Source organism: Emys orbicularis, chromosome 13, assembly GCF_028017835.1.
Source record: "Emys orbicularis isolate rEmyOrb1 chromosome 13, rEmyOrb1.hap1, whole genome shotgun sequence".
NCBI lineage: Eukaryota > Metazoa > Chordata > Testudines > Emydidae > Emys > Emys orbicularis.
In genome coordinates this window covers 34,770,040-34,786,791 of record NC_088695.1, presented here as the reverse complement: position 1 = coordinate 34,786,791, position 16,752 = coordinate 34,770,040, and the positions used below count along the sequence as shown (strand labels likewise).

At 52.5% G+C, this 16,752-nt stretch overlaps 1 protein-coding gene across 1 annotated transcript in view; it reads right to left on the bottom strand.

Annotated features, from left to right (window-relative positions):
* Positions 1-715: 715 nt before the first annotated feature.
* The window catches only part of QRICH2 (glutamine rich 2), a 52,718-nt gene continuing 36,681 nt past the window's right edge, over positions 716-16,752 (bottom strand). Inside the window, exons 14-19 of the mRNA XM_065415317.1 lie at positions 14,940-15,005; positions 12,400-12,501; positions 10,437-10,637; positions 7,299-7,464; positions 3,081-3,168; positions 716-921 (exon numbers count right to left, since the gene is read on the bottom strand). Of these exons, the coding sequence (XP_065271389.1) occupies positions 716-921; positions 3,081-3,168; positions 7,299-7,464; positions 10,437-10,637; positions 12,400-12,501; positions 14,940-15,005 (829 nt within the window). The remainder of the gene's footprint in view (positions 922-3,080; positions 3,169-7,298; positions 7,465-10,436; positions 10,638-12,399; positions 12,502-14,939; positions 15,006-16,752) is intronic.

Below are 16,752 nucleotides of genomic sequence, written 5' to 3'. Positions count from 1 at the left end.
TGTGGCCCTTTTCAGGGTGGATGGAACCAGAGAGCAGCTTCCCCTCCAGTCTGAGTGGATTGAATCAGCAGCGTTTCCCCTTCTACGCAGCGAGTATCCCCACTGGGTGGGGTGCTGGAGCAACTGCCTGTGGGGAGGATGAGGAGCAGCGCCGGGCACTGGGGAGGTTCCCACCTGCAGATCTCAGGTGTGGGGGGGGTTGAAACACCTGCATTGGGCTGGGCAACCCAGCCACATCCCTGATGGAACGGCAGGGAGGAAGCTTTGCATGTGGCTGTTCCTTGTCCCTCCGTGGGTTTTCCCCACGGATGGAGCAAGGGCCCCAGTGATTCCCCTCACCCCCAGCGTACCCCCCCCCCCGATTGGTTTACAGAGCCTGTCGGTGTCCCAGGGGTGCTTTTATTTCCTTGTCGGCTTTTGTCATCGCTGATGTCCTGACAAACAGCCTCAGCGCTGTGATGGGAAGCGGGTTTGTTCTTTAACTCATGCCCCCTCTGCTGGCCGCCTCTGCAGCAGCTGGGCACAAATACTCCTGTGCTAACCGTGGTTAGTGGGGACTCCAGAGGCAGACTGGTGTGTCTTGTCCCTCGGGAGGGGGGAAGCCTCCTTGAACCCTCCTCACCTCAGCGCCTCCACAGCGCCTGGCATAACCTACCCCAGCTCCAGGTGGGGGGAATCTCTGCTAGGAACACAGGGAACGAGACAGAGGATTCCGCTAGGAGCCTCTCAGTAGCACATGCTCATCAGACAGTAAATTCTCAGGGGGCTCCAGCTCCCATCTGGACCCAAGCGAGGTACCTGAATTGCTGGGGGAAGACAGTTTGGCGCTGTGTGGGCGTGCCGGGAGGCCAGCTGTGTCCATCAGGGTCGGCTGCCGTTGTGATGAAGACCGGGAGAGCTTGGGTTTGGACTTCAAAGGACCTGGTGGGAAGCATATGGGTAAGTGGAGGCTTTCAACAATTCTTGGAGCCATGTGGAGCCACGAGATAATGGTGGCTCAGCTACCGCAGAGGATTGCCCATGGGAGCGCTGCGCAGATCTGAGATGGGTGTTAGCCTTAGACATTCTGGGCTACATGCATCCCTGATGGAATCTCCTGGACCTGGTGGAACTCCATTCAAGTCAGTGACCTGAGAATCTGCTGTCCAAGGACCTTTCACGGTGGAGTCTCTGTGGGACCCCATTGCGTGTGGCCACACAGCGCGAAGCCACCCAAAGACCAGGAAGCTGGGATGAGTGGAAAATAGCAGATCGCAGTGTATTTCACCAAGTGCAGTGTACCTTGCAGAGAAGTGCATAGGAGAAGTAACACAATGCCTCGTGGGGAGTTTACTAGCACTCAGTGCTAGGGAGCAGCTACTTGAGAGGGGGCTGCATTCCCTGCTCACACGGAATCAGTGCTGCAATACTGCTGGGTGCTGTTACAGTGTCCTCTAACCCAGGATCTCAAAGCTCTTTACATACATACATACAGCTCTTTACATTCATTAATGAGGAAACTTTATTATCCCCATTTTACAAATGAGGAAACTGAGGCAGCGAGCATGCAATTTCCCCAGCCCATGGCAGAGGCAGGAAAAGACCCCAGGGTTCTTGCCCCTTCATTTCCTTGGGGAAAGGTTTGACCTGATGCGTTTGCTGAGCACCCTTGGGTGCTCTCCTTATTCCTGGGGATTAGCATGCAGATCTGAACATGCACACACTGCTCTGCCCTGCCAAAACCGCCGCCCGCCTCGGGCACATTGTTATGTAACTGGCAAAGTCTACAGGAGAACAGATGAGCTACCAGGACTGTAAGGGAAGGACAAGTTCATTCAAGCTGCTGCTGTCACCTGGCTGTGATTCCAAGAGAGGAATGATGCACACAAGTGCCAGACGGGACGCTTGACTGTTGACCCAGTTTTCTCCCATTTTTGATTGGCTCAGTTGCATGCTCTGGTGTGGTGCCCTGGCTACCGGTGGGGATCCCCAGCACCCCATGAGCCCCATTGGCTGCTCTCTGACCCCTCCCCTCCCAGTGTCCCATTGGCTGCTCCCCCTTACTCAGTGGCAGGACACCACTGCCCTACGCATTCTTGCATAGGCTGAAGTTTGGCCTATCTGCAGAATTTGGGAGCCATTCCCATGGCAGCCAACAGGGGGCAGTAGAGGCACCTTCAAGTCTTGCCTCTAGCCTTGGTGGGCTGTGTTTGTGTGAAGGGGGCAACATTTCAGTCATTGGCTAGAGGAACAGGAAGGGTTAATGCACCGGGGCAAAGCATTCTGGGTACTCAGCGGTGCTCCCAAGGCAGCCAGTCTTGCCCCTTTCAATGAGGTATCCCAGAACATTGGGGGGACAGTCTCCCCTGTATCCCCAGTGACAATCCCTACTGCCTTCCAGCTAGCAGGCACAGAGCTACCTCACACTCTAGACAAAGGGCACCGGCTACAGCTTCCACGCCCCCATTGGACCCAGGATGGAACTAGCCAACGGTTAGGTCTGAGACAAGCAGGGCGCTGAAGCAGGCTCCGAGGGAGCTGATACCTCCCATTTCCCAGCTGTTGTTTTAAGGATACCGGATTTACTGGAGAGGGCTGGAGGTCATGTGAGCAGCAGATTCCATCCAAGGAATCAAGATGAAGGACGATCCTGTGGTTCGGGTGCTAGCCTGGGACTCGGGACAAATCCTGCCACAGACTTCCTGTGTGACCTTGGGCAAGTCACTCTGTGCGCCTCAGTTCCCATCTGTACAATGGGGATAACAGCACAGCCCTGCCTCACAGTGTGGTTGAGGAGGATAGAAATGCATTAAAGATTGTCAGGTGCTCGGATACCGAGGTGCTGGGGGCCGATATAATTACTTAATATAGCTAGATAAAGGCCTCCCATCATACAGTGGCCCTTTTCAGGGTGCCACGTGGACAGCAGATCTGTTTTGGAGGAACAGACGAAAGAGGGAACACCCTTCTCTGCTCTAAATCCCACATTCCTCAGTCTCAGTCTGGCCAGCATAATAAAGAAACAGTTGCAGTCCATCAACAACAGGCAGGAGGAAAACAAAGGCTCCCCAAAGAAAACATACAGGGGATCCGAGACTTACCATCCTTGGCTGAAATTGATGGGAGCCGAGTGTCCATCCGCCCTTTGTAGATGTGTCCATCCAGGCCCAGGATATCCACCTCTTCATGCTAGGAAGGAAACGCAAAGACATAACTGGTGTTGGTGCCGGTGGTTAAAGTCAGACTTGGGGACAGAGTTCTTTTTAAATGCCCAGCGTTTTTAAAAGAAAACAACAGTGAAAAGCCCTGGGAATGAACTGGATGGCATTGGTCAGGGGGGTTCGACGCAGACCAGTGACTCGGTAAGAACAGCATTGCTGGGGCCCCCTGGCTACTGCCTCTCAGTGGCTCCAGATCAATCTGCTCAGTTTGCAAGTAAACCGCTAGCTTTTCTATCCGCTCGCCCTCCAAACTCAACTTGGGATCTGAGAGTCAAGCTGGGTTCTTTCCATCCTCAGTCAGAACTTGGTTAACGGGTGTGCTGATGAGACAAAAGAGAATCCAGCTCATGCTCCCAGAGCTGTGCTGGCTCTCCAGGGCTAACAGCAGTAACAACCTGTTTCAGTCACTAAAGTCAGCAGTGGCTGTTTGTATGTAGTCACTGTCCAGAGCGGGACCACACATATCAGTCCCATCCTCTGTGTACGCATGGTCTTCACAGTCACGACACTGGTATTAGAGAGAGGGTGACAGTGACTCCCATAGTTCCATACAAACCCTGATCTGTTCTCTGAGAGGAGTCCTGCCACGGAAGAGCAAACAATATTCTACCAAAAGGTGAACGGGCATCAGAGATATCAGGGTCTGAAATGTACATTAAAGGAAATTACACCCAGGTGGCCAGATTCTAGTCTCGGATCTGAAAAGGCTACTGGAATTATTCTGGATTTACACTGCTAAAATTGAGACCTGGGGACTCAAGAGTTCCTAAACCACTTAGGAGCCGACATCATGTTGATTTTCAGGGGGCCTTAGGCTCCGAACTCACTGCTAACTCACCTAGGCATGTTTGAGAAGGTTATCCTAGATCTACTGCTTCAATCTTGCTGTCTCCACAAAGCAACGTGTGGCATATTGGAAAGGGGGTGTTAATATTTCATTGTAAAGACGCAGGGACAAAACCTTTCCCCTTGGCAGGAGGAAGGGAGGGGAAATGTCCCATGACAGATACTACTGGTTTATTCTTAATTCTGGAAGATGCTCAAATATCTTAGGGATGGGCACAATACAGGCACCTAAACAGAATGGATTTGGCTCCAACCCCAGAGGGTTATTAGCATTTCTAACCTCCATTCAGGCAAAGAAGAATACCTGTTCCAGACCCCCACGCAGCAGCAGAGTGAACGGGTTCAACACCCTGCAGTCACCTCCTTTCCCTTCCGCAATGCTCTCACGTATTTACTAGAAAACACCAGTATCGCTCGGGAATGCTGCCCTGCGCCGACCCCTCTGTACCTAGGGCACCGTCCACATTAAGGAAATCCACACGTGCGCTGCTACATCAAGGGAGTTACGCCAGTATCAAGCCCGAGTGTGGACGTGCTCCACCGATGCAGAGTGGGCTTTGCACCTGCGGTAAAGTACGTCACTGAATGATGGGATCAAGCTACGTGCCCAGCTTTGCATCAGTGCAGTGTCGCTAACTGATGTAACCACACTGAGATAGTAGGAATTTCCTTAATGCAGGCCGCTACTCCGCCCATTAATTCCTCCCTGCCCCTCCAAGCCACGTCTCTTCTCCATCTCTGCCATTGTCACACCATCCTCATCCCATCACCTTGTCTCACTCTCTTACTCCCATTCTCAATTTTCAGAGCCCTGGATAGTCCATCTCTCCCCCACCCCCAATTCTCTATCGCTGTTACCCCATCCCCCTAGCCCAACCTCGCACTGTTTCCCCCTCCCCCTCCATTACACTGCTCTGTTCGCTCAGATCTGGCAGGGACAGACCAGGGGAGGTGGAGTGGGGGTGAGGAGGCTCCGATGCACATTCCCAGGGCTGAGCCGGTTCTGACTGACGGCAGTGCGCAGGAACCAGGCATGTCAGCACACTGTACAGGGCCTGAGGGGGGCTGTAGGCACCTGGGAACGCCCTGTCTTTGTGTCCCTTTTGGAACAGGCCCCAACCCCATGTCTGGGGTGTTTCCAATCACGCCTTTCTTTCTCTGCCCCCACCCGCCCCAGGGAATTAATTGTGGGCTTGTATGTGAACTATTAATAGGGGATATAGCCCTGAGATTTGTTTCCCAGGGACTGAGACTTCTCTGACCATCTTGGACTCTACGGGGTGGCCAGGCCTGTGAGGGAAAAGGTCTCCTGAAAAGCAGCAGGTGCAATAAGAAAAACAACCCCTAGCTCTTACATAGCACTTTTCAATCAATAGATCTCAAAGCACTCCACAGGATCATTGCCCCCATTTTACAGATAGGGAAACTGAGGCACAGGGAAGTAACGTGACTTGCCCAAGGACACCCTGAACCCGGGACAGAACCTAGCTCTCCTGAGTCCCAGTCCAGTGGTCTAGCCACTTGGCCAGTCACGATGACAGGCCTGGCAAGGGCCTTTGTGCAAAGCGCTGGAGGTAAAGGCACTGGAGAGGGGTGAGGTATCTGGGAGGCAGGTGCATCTCAATGGGCAGCTGGGGAGATGTGGAAGCAGGGTTCGTGGGGGGCAGAGGAGAGGGAGTGTACTGCTTCCTACTTCACTCTCAGTGCTGCCATCTTTGCCAAAGGGGATCATCCTAACCGTCTAGTCTGACCTCTGTGGACCTCCCCGGTCAGGAGCGGGTGGAGCTGGGAATGAGAGGCAGAAGCTGGAGCATCTGCTGTCCCTGACTCATTGGGGGCTATTCTGCACCCAAGATTGGGGTGGGGAAGGGTGGAATTTCTTTAGAAACTGCTAGAGAAGCTAGAAAACAAGCTGTGGTGCTCAGAGTCTCTGGGCGCTAGGGGTTCTGGAGAGTCCAGATACTCCAAGCCCCTCTGTATTCAGGAGGAACTCGGTTAGGAACAAACAGCTGGATTCTCAACTACTCCAGTCCCGTACTTGGGGCAGGGATTTGGGGGATAATGTGGCTTCATGTTCCCCTTATTCTGAGGCTATTGTTGGGTCTGCCTGGTCCCCAGTATAAACTGGAGCAGCCTCAGGGCTCCTCTGACTTCTACTTCCCACCGCCCCTGGGAAACCAAGAGCAGACAGTGTGGTGTACCCCAGGCAAACCTGACACACTCCTCTTGTCAGTGTAGAAACTTCACACCAGCTCTGCAGCAGCCAGAAAGCCGCCTGCTCCAGGGAATTCTATGGGGGTGTTTCCAGCCTGTGTAAGGCCCTTTTACAGTACCAGTGCAGCGCGCACACACACACACACACACACACACACACACACACCAAAGGCTTTCATGCAGCTGAGACCTGGCCCAAAGGGTTTCCTTCCCCCAACATTTCCTGCATCTCCTATTCCTGGAAAAGCTGGTGATTAAAAAGGCCCGACTAACTCTCACCCTTACCAGCCCTAACCACCGTTTCTCGTCCAACAGCTGCAGATACACACAGGGCCCTGGCTAAAGGAAGATTTCTAAAAAGCCTTACGTTGCCAGATGATTCAAAAGTTAAATTCCCCAGTGGAAACCACAACAGCCTGTTTTGGTCAAGTCAGAGACTTTTCCACTGTGATTAGCAACACTGGTAGCAAAAGCCGGGCTGCTGTGGTTTAAGTAGTGTTTCCTTTAGACCTGCTCTGAGCAGGGTAAGATGACCTGGGACTTAAAATTCCGGCAGCAGCCCCATCTATAGCTCAACATTACGGCTACCATGGAGCTGAAGTGGTGTTAGCAACCGAGGGTCGTCTTTGCAACACGTCCCGAGCGTAGTCAAGGCTTATGAAGAAGATACATTTTATTGATTCAAAATTATTAGCATCTTGTATACAAGATCCAGACTGGCTCTGGGGCAATCTGACCGGGGATTGTATCTAGGAATAGAACTGTTTTTCTGTGATCCAACAGCGGGAACTGAGGTGGAGGGGCCAGCCCCATGTCCCAGACAGCTCTCTGCACACTCCGGGTCTGGTTCTCCCTTGCCTTGCATATCCCTGGAGCCCAGTGCAAAGCAAGAGCGTAGCGCACTTCTGTCGTGACCAGGTATTGTTTTACACCCACTTTGCACTGGTGTCAATGGTCACACGAGGCGTGGGCCGGTGGAGAGTCAGGCCAGCTGTGTTCTTGGTCTCTCTCCCTCCCCGCCATCCCAGTCCCGGATACCTTCATCACTGTCAGCATGGCAGTCTCCTCGGGATGCACCGGCATACACTGGGCGATTTGCTGCAGCCGTGTGTAGCGCCTGTAGGGGTAGGTGAGGGTGTGGCTGCCGCCGCAGCGCCGAGGCATGGACAGGTAACCGTATTCCGCCATCTCCGCCATCTTGTCACTGTGGGACAGTGAACAGCAACGCTGCAAACTCAGCCAGGTAAACAGCAGAAAGCCTCCCCGACAGCCCGGCTCCAGCGCACACTGCAAAACCGAGCTGGCTTCTGGAGACCAGGCTTTCTATCTTCGTAAGTCACCATAGAAACAAAAGCCTCCTGCTGCCACGCCCCTGTGTTACCAGTGACCTGTGATGGGGAAGTAACTGGGTGTGTGGCCTTTATTGCGGCTTTAAGAGGGACAAAGAAAGCCTGGAAGGGGTATGGCTCTTAAAAAACATCCTGCATGTTTGTAAACTAGACATTGCTAGCTTGCCTATCCTGTTTTTCCTGTGGACAACTGGAGACCTGGTGAGATCCTGACAGCTGAGACACCATGAAACTGACGCTTGATTGGTGAGAGGGGAAGTGACTTTTGTGCAGCCTGTTTAGAACGACGGGCACATTTTTGTTAGCATCCATTTAACTCAAATCCTGACAATCACTTGGGGGAAAAGTGGTCTTTGTTAAAGTCTCAACACCTTTCTCTCACCCCTCATTTATGTGCTGAGAAAGCTCCCAGATCCCGAACTAGTCCCTCCAACAAAACCAGGGACTTGACATTCCTGATCTTTCTAAGGAGAAAGAACAAACAAACAAAAAATCTTTTCAGGGACTAGCTTCTCCTTGCAGGTCACCTTCAAAGGATGTTGAAAGTGACCCCTTCCAGGGATGCTACCATGAGCGTAGCTCTCCTGGCTGCTACTGCTGGAGCCCCACGCATGGACACTGAGCTAGCTGTGAACTCCATGAAGACCACAGGGACAGGGAAAAGAAGAGACTGGAGAGGGAGCTGAGGAAGGGACAAGGAGCCTTGAGGTGGGAGGGACAACCTTCTAGTAGCAGGAAATTCTTGCAGTTGCCTGTGCATCCATACAGTAACACGGTAGCAGTGGGGAGAGGGGCCTGACACAGCTGGGATTCAAGGCCTGGGTATTAGGCAAAGAGAAACACTCACCCCTCAGGACAACCCATTGGACTCTTTGGGTCTCCTCTTATTCTCCTCTGACCTATAGAGAGGGGCCCAAGTTGCCAAGTTGGATCCAAATTCAAAACTTTCCCCAAAGTCTGGATCCAGGTTTTCGGCTCAGCCTGCTGGAGATGGGGCTGGATCCGAACTGCTCCAGAATCCAGTGTGTTCAGGTCTGGATTTGGGAGCATCATCTCTACGATTTGGGGCTCACAGCAGTGAGGGACAAACCCTCTGGCTGGAGCCAGACGCAACATGGGCAGGTGCCAAACAAGCTCCTCCCACACACACTTCACTGCAGACCTGGGCATCTCCCAAGCACACCCCACCAGTCATTCCACACTACGGGGAGGGCTCAGTCCTGAGACATGCTCTGCACCCTCAGCTCCCACTATTTTAAATGGGAATTGGGGACTCATCAGCCCCTCCCAGGATCAGGCCCTTTGCGAGGGACCCCATGTGCAGATGGGATGAACTCAGACTCATTTTCATTTGTGCCTGAATAACCCAGGGCGGGGTCTCCGGAGGAGAAAGGCCCATTTCCCCAAGCCAGGGAGTCACCATCACTCCAGCACTGGGGTCTGTGAGATTTGCTCATCGTCAGGCTGCTGAACCGCAGACAAAGGGAAACCTACACACACCGAGAAGTCCCACAGAGCGATGTGCAGAGCGGGGCGCAGCCTGGGGACACCCCCAGCTCACAGGCCCAGGCTCAGTCCCCAATCTGGGTTGAAAGCGCAAACCACATGGCAAACCCCAAAGGACGTGACAGACACACAAATCCAGGGGCCCAGCAGCAGAGGAGGCTGGAGTCTGAGGCCCGCCTTACTGATGGTAACTGACGTTGTGTGCTTGGCCTGTGGTGCATCCCATTAGAGGGGGGCTGTCTGCCGTAGCGCGGGTCTAATGATCAGCGCTGTCAATCCGGAGTGGGGGTAAGGGAGTGGGTCTGGGGCAGAACCTGGCCCATCTCAAATACAGCAGTTAAAAGCACCCAGGATCTCTCACAAGAGGAAGATCCATGTGAGTAGCTGCCATGACAACAGATCCAGAACAGGCTTCATCACAACTGGAGCCAAACAAATATTCCCCCCCTCAAACTCTTCTGGTGTCTAAAGGCCAGTTTGACTACAAGGGGCTGTTTCTATGCCCCCCTTCCCATGCTTTATTTATTTATCTATCAACTTCCACCCTCACATGCTATCCCCTAGGATCAGACTGGACCCCGTTTGTACCATGATTAGTATGCACGTCACCTAGGATAAAAGTCTATAAGAGATATCAACGGTCATGCTTCAGGGGCAGAAGCCAACTGCTACCCGTTCAGGATTACTTAGGAAGGAACTGTCCCTATACCAGTCCACTGGAGGGTTCTTGCAATTTCTTTTGGAGCATCTGGTACTTGCCACAGCTGGAGACAAGATACTGGACTAGCTGGACCATTGGTCTGATCCACTAGGGCAATTCCTGTGTGCCTACGATGCCAAAGAGGGCCTGACCCCTGGCTGGTCACATAATCCTGCTTTGCTGAATAGCTAACCCTATTCTGCCCTAGGACTCTCCTGCAGTGTGGTACCCTCTCCTCGGGACGGCCTGCGGGGTACAGAGCACAGCTTGTCTGTATCTGAGAGCAGCGCTACAGAAAGGTCAAGACACTCCACCAAGGGAAGTGAGATACGTCCAGCCGTGCTCAACTAGCCAGGAAAGAGGGTGAGTCCCTCCCAGCTGCCCCTCCACAGGCTCAGGCTCTATATTGTGTAATGACTGGGGCCGGGCTGATGACTGCCCATCACCTGAGGCTCTCCTGGCTCTGTACGCAGCAGGTATCAGGTTGCCCTATCAGCAATCCCTGTGGTGAATGCGTAGGTGCCCGAGCTCTTCGTGTGGGCAGGGATAAGAGCCCCCCTCCCCCCATCTCTCTGGCTATATACTCACTACTCAGACCTGCTCTCCTACCGTTTGTTATACTGGCTTGGGCTGAGACACTGCGACTGCATTATCTCCCTGATCATCTGACTGCTGGCCTTCGCCGAGCCCCCAAAGTGGATCTGCACCTTCTCTATGTCCATGAGCATCTTGGAGTGGATGCTGCGCAGCTTGCCAAGGCCCACGCTCTTCTCCAGCTGGAGCGCATCCAAGCGAGGGAAGGGCCTAAGCCCTAACTTCAGACTGGGGCGGAGGAGGAGATGCATTCAGAGAGGGGAAAGGAAAGGAGAAGTCATACGGTTACCCAGGGCTGGGACGCTGTTAGAGCTAATCCCCCAGCCTTGCTCACACGACTAGTCCCGTGGGCTCTAACGGGGGCTGCTCACATGCGGAAGGGCGGCAGGATCGGGCCATTATACTGTTTGGGGAGTTGGATGAGGACCCCGAGGACAGGTGAGCTGGGCTGTACCAGCCCATTTGAGTCCTGAGAAAGGTGGCTGAAACCCCACCCCGACAGCACTGGAGACTGAAGTCCTCTAGTCATCTGCAAAGCAGTGTTAGCAGCAGAGCAGGCTTCCCTCATGCAGATGAGCCTCGGCCCTATGCAGCCGCGACCCCTCAGATCTGAGAGGGTATTTCACTCTTCAGGAGTTACTCAGCCCTTTACCTCCCCGAGGAGATGTCAACCAAACGGGGCCACTTGTGCGGGGTTCTCTCCTGTGGATACATTCCACGGGGCTGAGATCCCGCAAAACTCATTGCACACTGGCTGAAGTGATTCGTTCTTTCTGCCACAGAAGAGTTTTGGGTTTCCCTGTTCGTGTGATGTGGGGCTGGGCATCACCCAGCAGCGAGTTTGGAGCTGTGCTCATGCCCACAACCTGCTATCGTCACAGCTGGAGGATTTACAAAGGTTTTATTGTGCAGGGTTGTGAGGCCGAGGGGAGAAAGGGTCAGTTAACTCCTTGCAAATGTCTGCATGGCCAAAGTCTGCTCTCACTGACACCAGTGCAACCCCCAAGGAGATCAATGGGGTTGCTCCATGTAAGATCCTAGGGACATCCCCTGACCAGGACTTTTGAACAACCAAAGCAGCGGTCCCTAGAGAACCCATCCCAGAGTTTACACTGAGCCCAGCCTGTGCTGGGGCAGGACCTTGGGAGTTCAATGACTGCTGTGCAGACACTTAGGGTACCTCATCTCAGTGCCTTGATTTGTAATCTGGGACATAACACAGAGGTGTTCCTGAGACCAGTACTGGCCCCTATCCAATTCACAACAGCGTGGATAAATTCCCCTCCCCCTCTCGATGACCCAGCAGGTGTATGGATTCCAGCTCTGGGCTTGGAGCGAAAGGAAGCTGCATTCATTTAACTAGCAAACCGCAGCAGTACAAGGCTTCAGTGCATCGAAACCCAGGGCAGGAGAGTGGCCAGTCTCCCTAGGAGAAGGCAGTCAGCCCTCTGCTAGGAAGAACAGGCCTGCAGCAGGGTGATGCCTACAGCTGCCTCACTGGGGAAAGGGGGTTGGGGGCAGGGCCGGCTCCAGCATTTCTGCCGCCCCAAGCAAAAAAAAAGAAGCCGCGATCGGCGGCGGCAGTTCAGCGGCAGGTCCTTCGCTCCTAGAGGGAGTGAGGGACCTGCCGCCCCCGAATTGCCGCAGGTGCCGCCCCTCTCCCTTGGCCGCCCCAAGCACCTGCTTGTTAAGCTGGTGCCTGGAGCCGGCCCTGGTTGGGGGGAACCGTCCCCACTCTGCTAATTCCAAGACAGCCGGAAATGGAAGGCAGGCCTGGGAAGGGCCCTGCCTGGCTGGCTGGTCCAAGCTGCAGTTGTTGCTCCAACCTGGTCAACACCAGAAGCTTCTGCTAGCAGAGGAACCTCTGCGCTGCCACCACTCCCAGTGGAGATGGAGAGCTCTTCCCCCTCAACCCCCGTTCTCTGGTCCCCACCCACACGTGAAGCCCAACACTAAGAGTAAAGGCCCCTCCCTCCCACATGCACCGTACCTGCGGGTGTGCTGCCTGACTTGCTCCAGTTCGTAGACGGTGTAGGGCCGGATGGAGCGGTGGGATGGTAACCCCGGCACGGAGGGGACAGTCATGATGGTCCTGGTGAGTCAATAAGCAAAGGGGTCAGGGGAAGAAGAGGAGAAAATCCAAACATCCCTGGTTATTAAATCCACTGCCTGGCATGTCTGCGGTTTGCCACATGTCCCCGGAGGGAGATCTCAGCCCTTCATTTGTACATAGCGCATGGTCACGTGGCGCTGTAGCTGCCGTCCAGAAGGAGGCGTACGTGAAGCCTGGAGAACGAATCATGGATTGAATCGACGTCTCCCATTGCTGCTCCAGGGCCAGCGCAAGGAGAAGTTTACTGGGCCCTAAAGCATGGATGGGGGTCAGCACCAGAGAGACTCTAATCCCTGCAGTAACACCTTCATGCCCCTCTGGCAGTGTAAAGGGGTCTGAAAGTAGGCAGAAATGGCCCCTGAGAAACTCTCTTGGGCAAGGGGCCTCCCTGACCAGTGAAGAACTGGGCTTGGGGCTCCATGCCAGCCCCAGCACGGGGTGGGGTCAGGGTCACGTTGGGGGCATGGCCAGAGTGCACTGCACTAAAGCTATTCCCTACTTCCTAGGGACCAGGGGGAAAAGAGCTTAAGTTAGAGCAGCTCTTAGGCTGCTCTAATTTACACTGGGGGCTGGGCAGGACTGTGCAAGGCTCCAGAATGTGGGGAGTGCAAAAGGAATTTAAATTTATCTTTGCCCCCTGTCCCCTTCCTCACCTCACCACCCCCGGCCACAGCGCAGGAATGGAATAATTAATATCGGGCCAACTGCATCTGAAGTTTACACTCTGAAACCTGTCACTATTCTGGTGACTGTCCTTGCTTTCCCACTTCAGTGTCAATCAGATTCTAGCAGCTGATATGCCCGAGTTAAAGAGATTAAGGCTTTATCTCATTTGATCACGGCTCTTCCAAGTTTGCAGGTGCTATGAAGCATTCGTTCCTAGCACAGGGGATTGGAGATAGCACGACACAGCGAGTGTCTGACAGAAAGGGTCAGGGGAGGATGAGCTCCTGAAACCGGTTACTTTATAATCCTCCCTTTGTAGCACTTTCTGTGGACAAAGCTCTGCACAGTCATTGATTTATTAGCCTCCTAAGAGGTCAATAAAATATTATTATCCCCCATTTTACAGCCAAGAACATGGAGAGATTAAATGACTTGCCGAAGACCACATACAGAGTCAGTGGCAGAGCTGGATGGGACCCAGTTTTTCCATTTTGTGTGAAATTCCACACAATGAAACATTTTTTTCTGTTCCAAAATGGGTGGTGGGGGGGGGGGGGAAGAGATTAGAAAACTCCTGCAAAACAAAATTCCATTTTTTGTTCTGATTTGGGGATTTTAAATTTGTATCCCTTTGTAATATAAAAGAAATTTCAAAACCAAAACGTTCCCTTCTCAAACTGTCACCATGGAATGCTCCGACATCATCGGAACGCTTTGTATCAGGGGCTTTTTCAAACAGATTTTTTGTCAGCATCTACATCAGGGGTAGGCAACCTATGGCACGCGTGCCGAAGGCGGCACACGAGCTGATTTTCAGTGGCACTCACACTGCCCGGGTCCTGGCCACCAGTCCGGGGGCTCTGCATTTTAATTTAATTTTAAATGAAGCTCCTTAAACATTTTAAAAACCTTATTTACTTTACATACAACAATAGTTTAGTTATATATTATAGACTTATAGAAAGAGACCTTCTAAAAACGTTAAAATGTATTACTGGCACGCGAAACCTTAAATTAGAGTGAATAAATGAAGACTCGGCACACGACTTCTGAAAGGTTGCCGACCCCTGATCTACATGTTTCACTGTCCAAGAATTGGCATTTTCTGATGGAAAAATGTTTCCCTGGAAAATAGCCAACCAGCTCGACCAGTGGCAGTGCTGGGATAACAACACAGGAAGTCCTGGCTTCCAGCTCTATGCTCACACCACTGGAGCAAGGGGTTTACCCCTGGCACCCGAACCGCCCCCTTTTGTGTCCTGTGACCCCGTTGGTTTGATCTGGTAAGGTGGTTCCTGTGAGCTGTAGCCAATGAACCTAATTACTGCAGCTAGTCGCACTTGGGAGGGTTTCTGCACCATAAGGGTTAGAAACTTGCTTAAGATCCAATAGGAAGTTTGAGGGGTGCCCCCAAAAAGCAGCTTCCAAACCCACCTCGGGGACATGTCACCAGTGTTTGAATCACCATGCTAAGGCGCACAGGGGCACAGCAGTGTGAAAACGGTGTACGTGGATGTGGGGGGAGGCATGTTGTTTCCCTCCCGAACATGGGGAAAATACATCACTGCCCCTCTTCCCCCACCCTATTTCTTTCCTCATGTCACTTAATCCATGTCGCTGAACTCAAGAGACCATGAGCAGCGGCTGCCCACCAGCCCCACCTGTAAAAGGCCGCAGCACTCTGAAGAGCCACGTTTACGCCAATAAAACATTTGCATCCATGCGCTCAGGAAACACAGTCCAGTACTTACGGGCCGGGCACCACCATTTCCAGAGGCCTGTCGCAGGAAATGCAGTGGAAATGAGCCATCAGTCTTCTGTTGGGATGAAACCAGACATGGGAATCATTACAGGCTTGGGCCCAGGGGCAAACGGTTTCTTTGGCTCTGTGCTAAGGACAATAGGACTGAATAAGAAGTTACAGAGCCCCAAGCCTAGAGGACCACCGAGGAGCCACAGAGGGCGCTAAGAACGGTGACCTGGGACATGAAATATTTCTATAGCTCCATTGGGTGACCATATCAGCAATACACTGGCCAGGGAACTAATTTTATTCAAGTAACTACGTCGGTATTTCTATGTATTGAGCCAGATCCACAGCTAGTGTGAATGAGCACAGCTCCAGTGACTTCAATGGAACTACCTACACCAGCTGAAGATCTGGCCAGTTATTTGTAATATATAATGATAATAATACTCAGAGTTATTAAGATGAAAGGGGCTATACTTGGCTTGTGAGCACTTTGGGGCAGGGACTCTTTTTGGGCTGTGTTTGTACAATGCCTAGCACCCTGGGGTCGACTAGGCCTCTGAGGCGATACAGTAACACAAATAATAAACACCAAGGGCAAAGTGACACATTAACTCCTTCCACACCCCCTGTGAGGTGGGCCAATGTCATTATCCTCAGTGCACAGGTGGGGAAGTGACTTGCCCGAGGTCGCCTCGCAAATCAGAGGCAGGCTCAGCGACCTTGACGCCAACTCTCCTGCGCTAACCACTAGCTGTCATTGCCAGCGTGATTAAGTTTTGTCGTACACATAAACCTTGCACCTGTAACTGCTATGAAATCATTTTACACACCAGGCACTGGGTGTCACACATGTATCGATGGATACGAAATTTACACCCACGTCCACACTTATCATACACACTGGTCTTTTACACACTACACCCAGTCTGCAGTTCTATCAGCACTAAACACACCAGGAAAAATTTGCTTAAAAGCACATGTAACTTGGCACAGAACTGTGATGAAGGGGTGGAATTCGGCACCCACATAAACCTGAGGCAACCCTATTAAAGCTGTGGGGGGAAGAGGGCACAGAACTGGGACCCAGATCTGCACTTTCAGAGAGCAGGTAGCTAAGAACCCCAAACTCCAGAACAATCCTGCTCCTAATCACTCGTAACATTAATAATGCAAGGATAGGGTCATGAATCAGCAACCTGTCCTGAGTTGACATGAAAGCGCAATCTCTCTTGCAGGGACTGCATGGCGGCTCTGAACCTGCCCATTTATGTAAAGATCACCCTACAGGCAAAACTGAAATCAACCACATAGGCACCCCTGCCTTCCCCCGAGAGGTTGCCTGATGCTGGGGGAAAACCTGACTCATCTTATCAGAGTTTGTTTGCTTTTATTTTCCACCCCTCCCAGTGGATCTGATGTTAGGTTCAATAAAGGAGAGAGCACACAAGTATATGTGTGGGCTGGGAAGTGGAATCTGGATGTCAGACCCTGTCTGTATCTTACAGAACACGTGGGCCATACAAAACTGTTATTGTGTCATCTGGCTAACAGGGTGCAACAGGACCCCCCAGGTTTCATTTCTCTGGCAGCCCCTGCAGTGTGTGGGCCTGTGCATCGGACCTACACACTGAGCACGGGTGCCCTCTAGTGGCCCTACATAGGGGACAACTCACAACTGGTGGCAATTCACTGTGTTGGTAAAACTCATAGGAAAGTTTCACTTCACTTCTTTCATCCTAGGATCGCCAAGCACTTTGTGAATGTTGACACCGCTTGAGGAGCAAACCCCTGTGAAGTTCTTAAGTAGATAT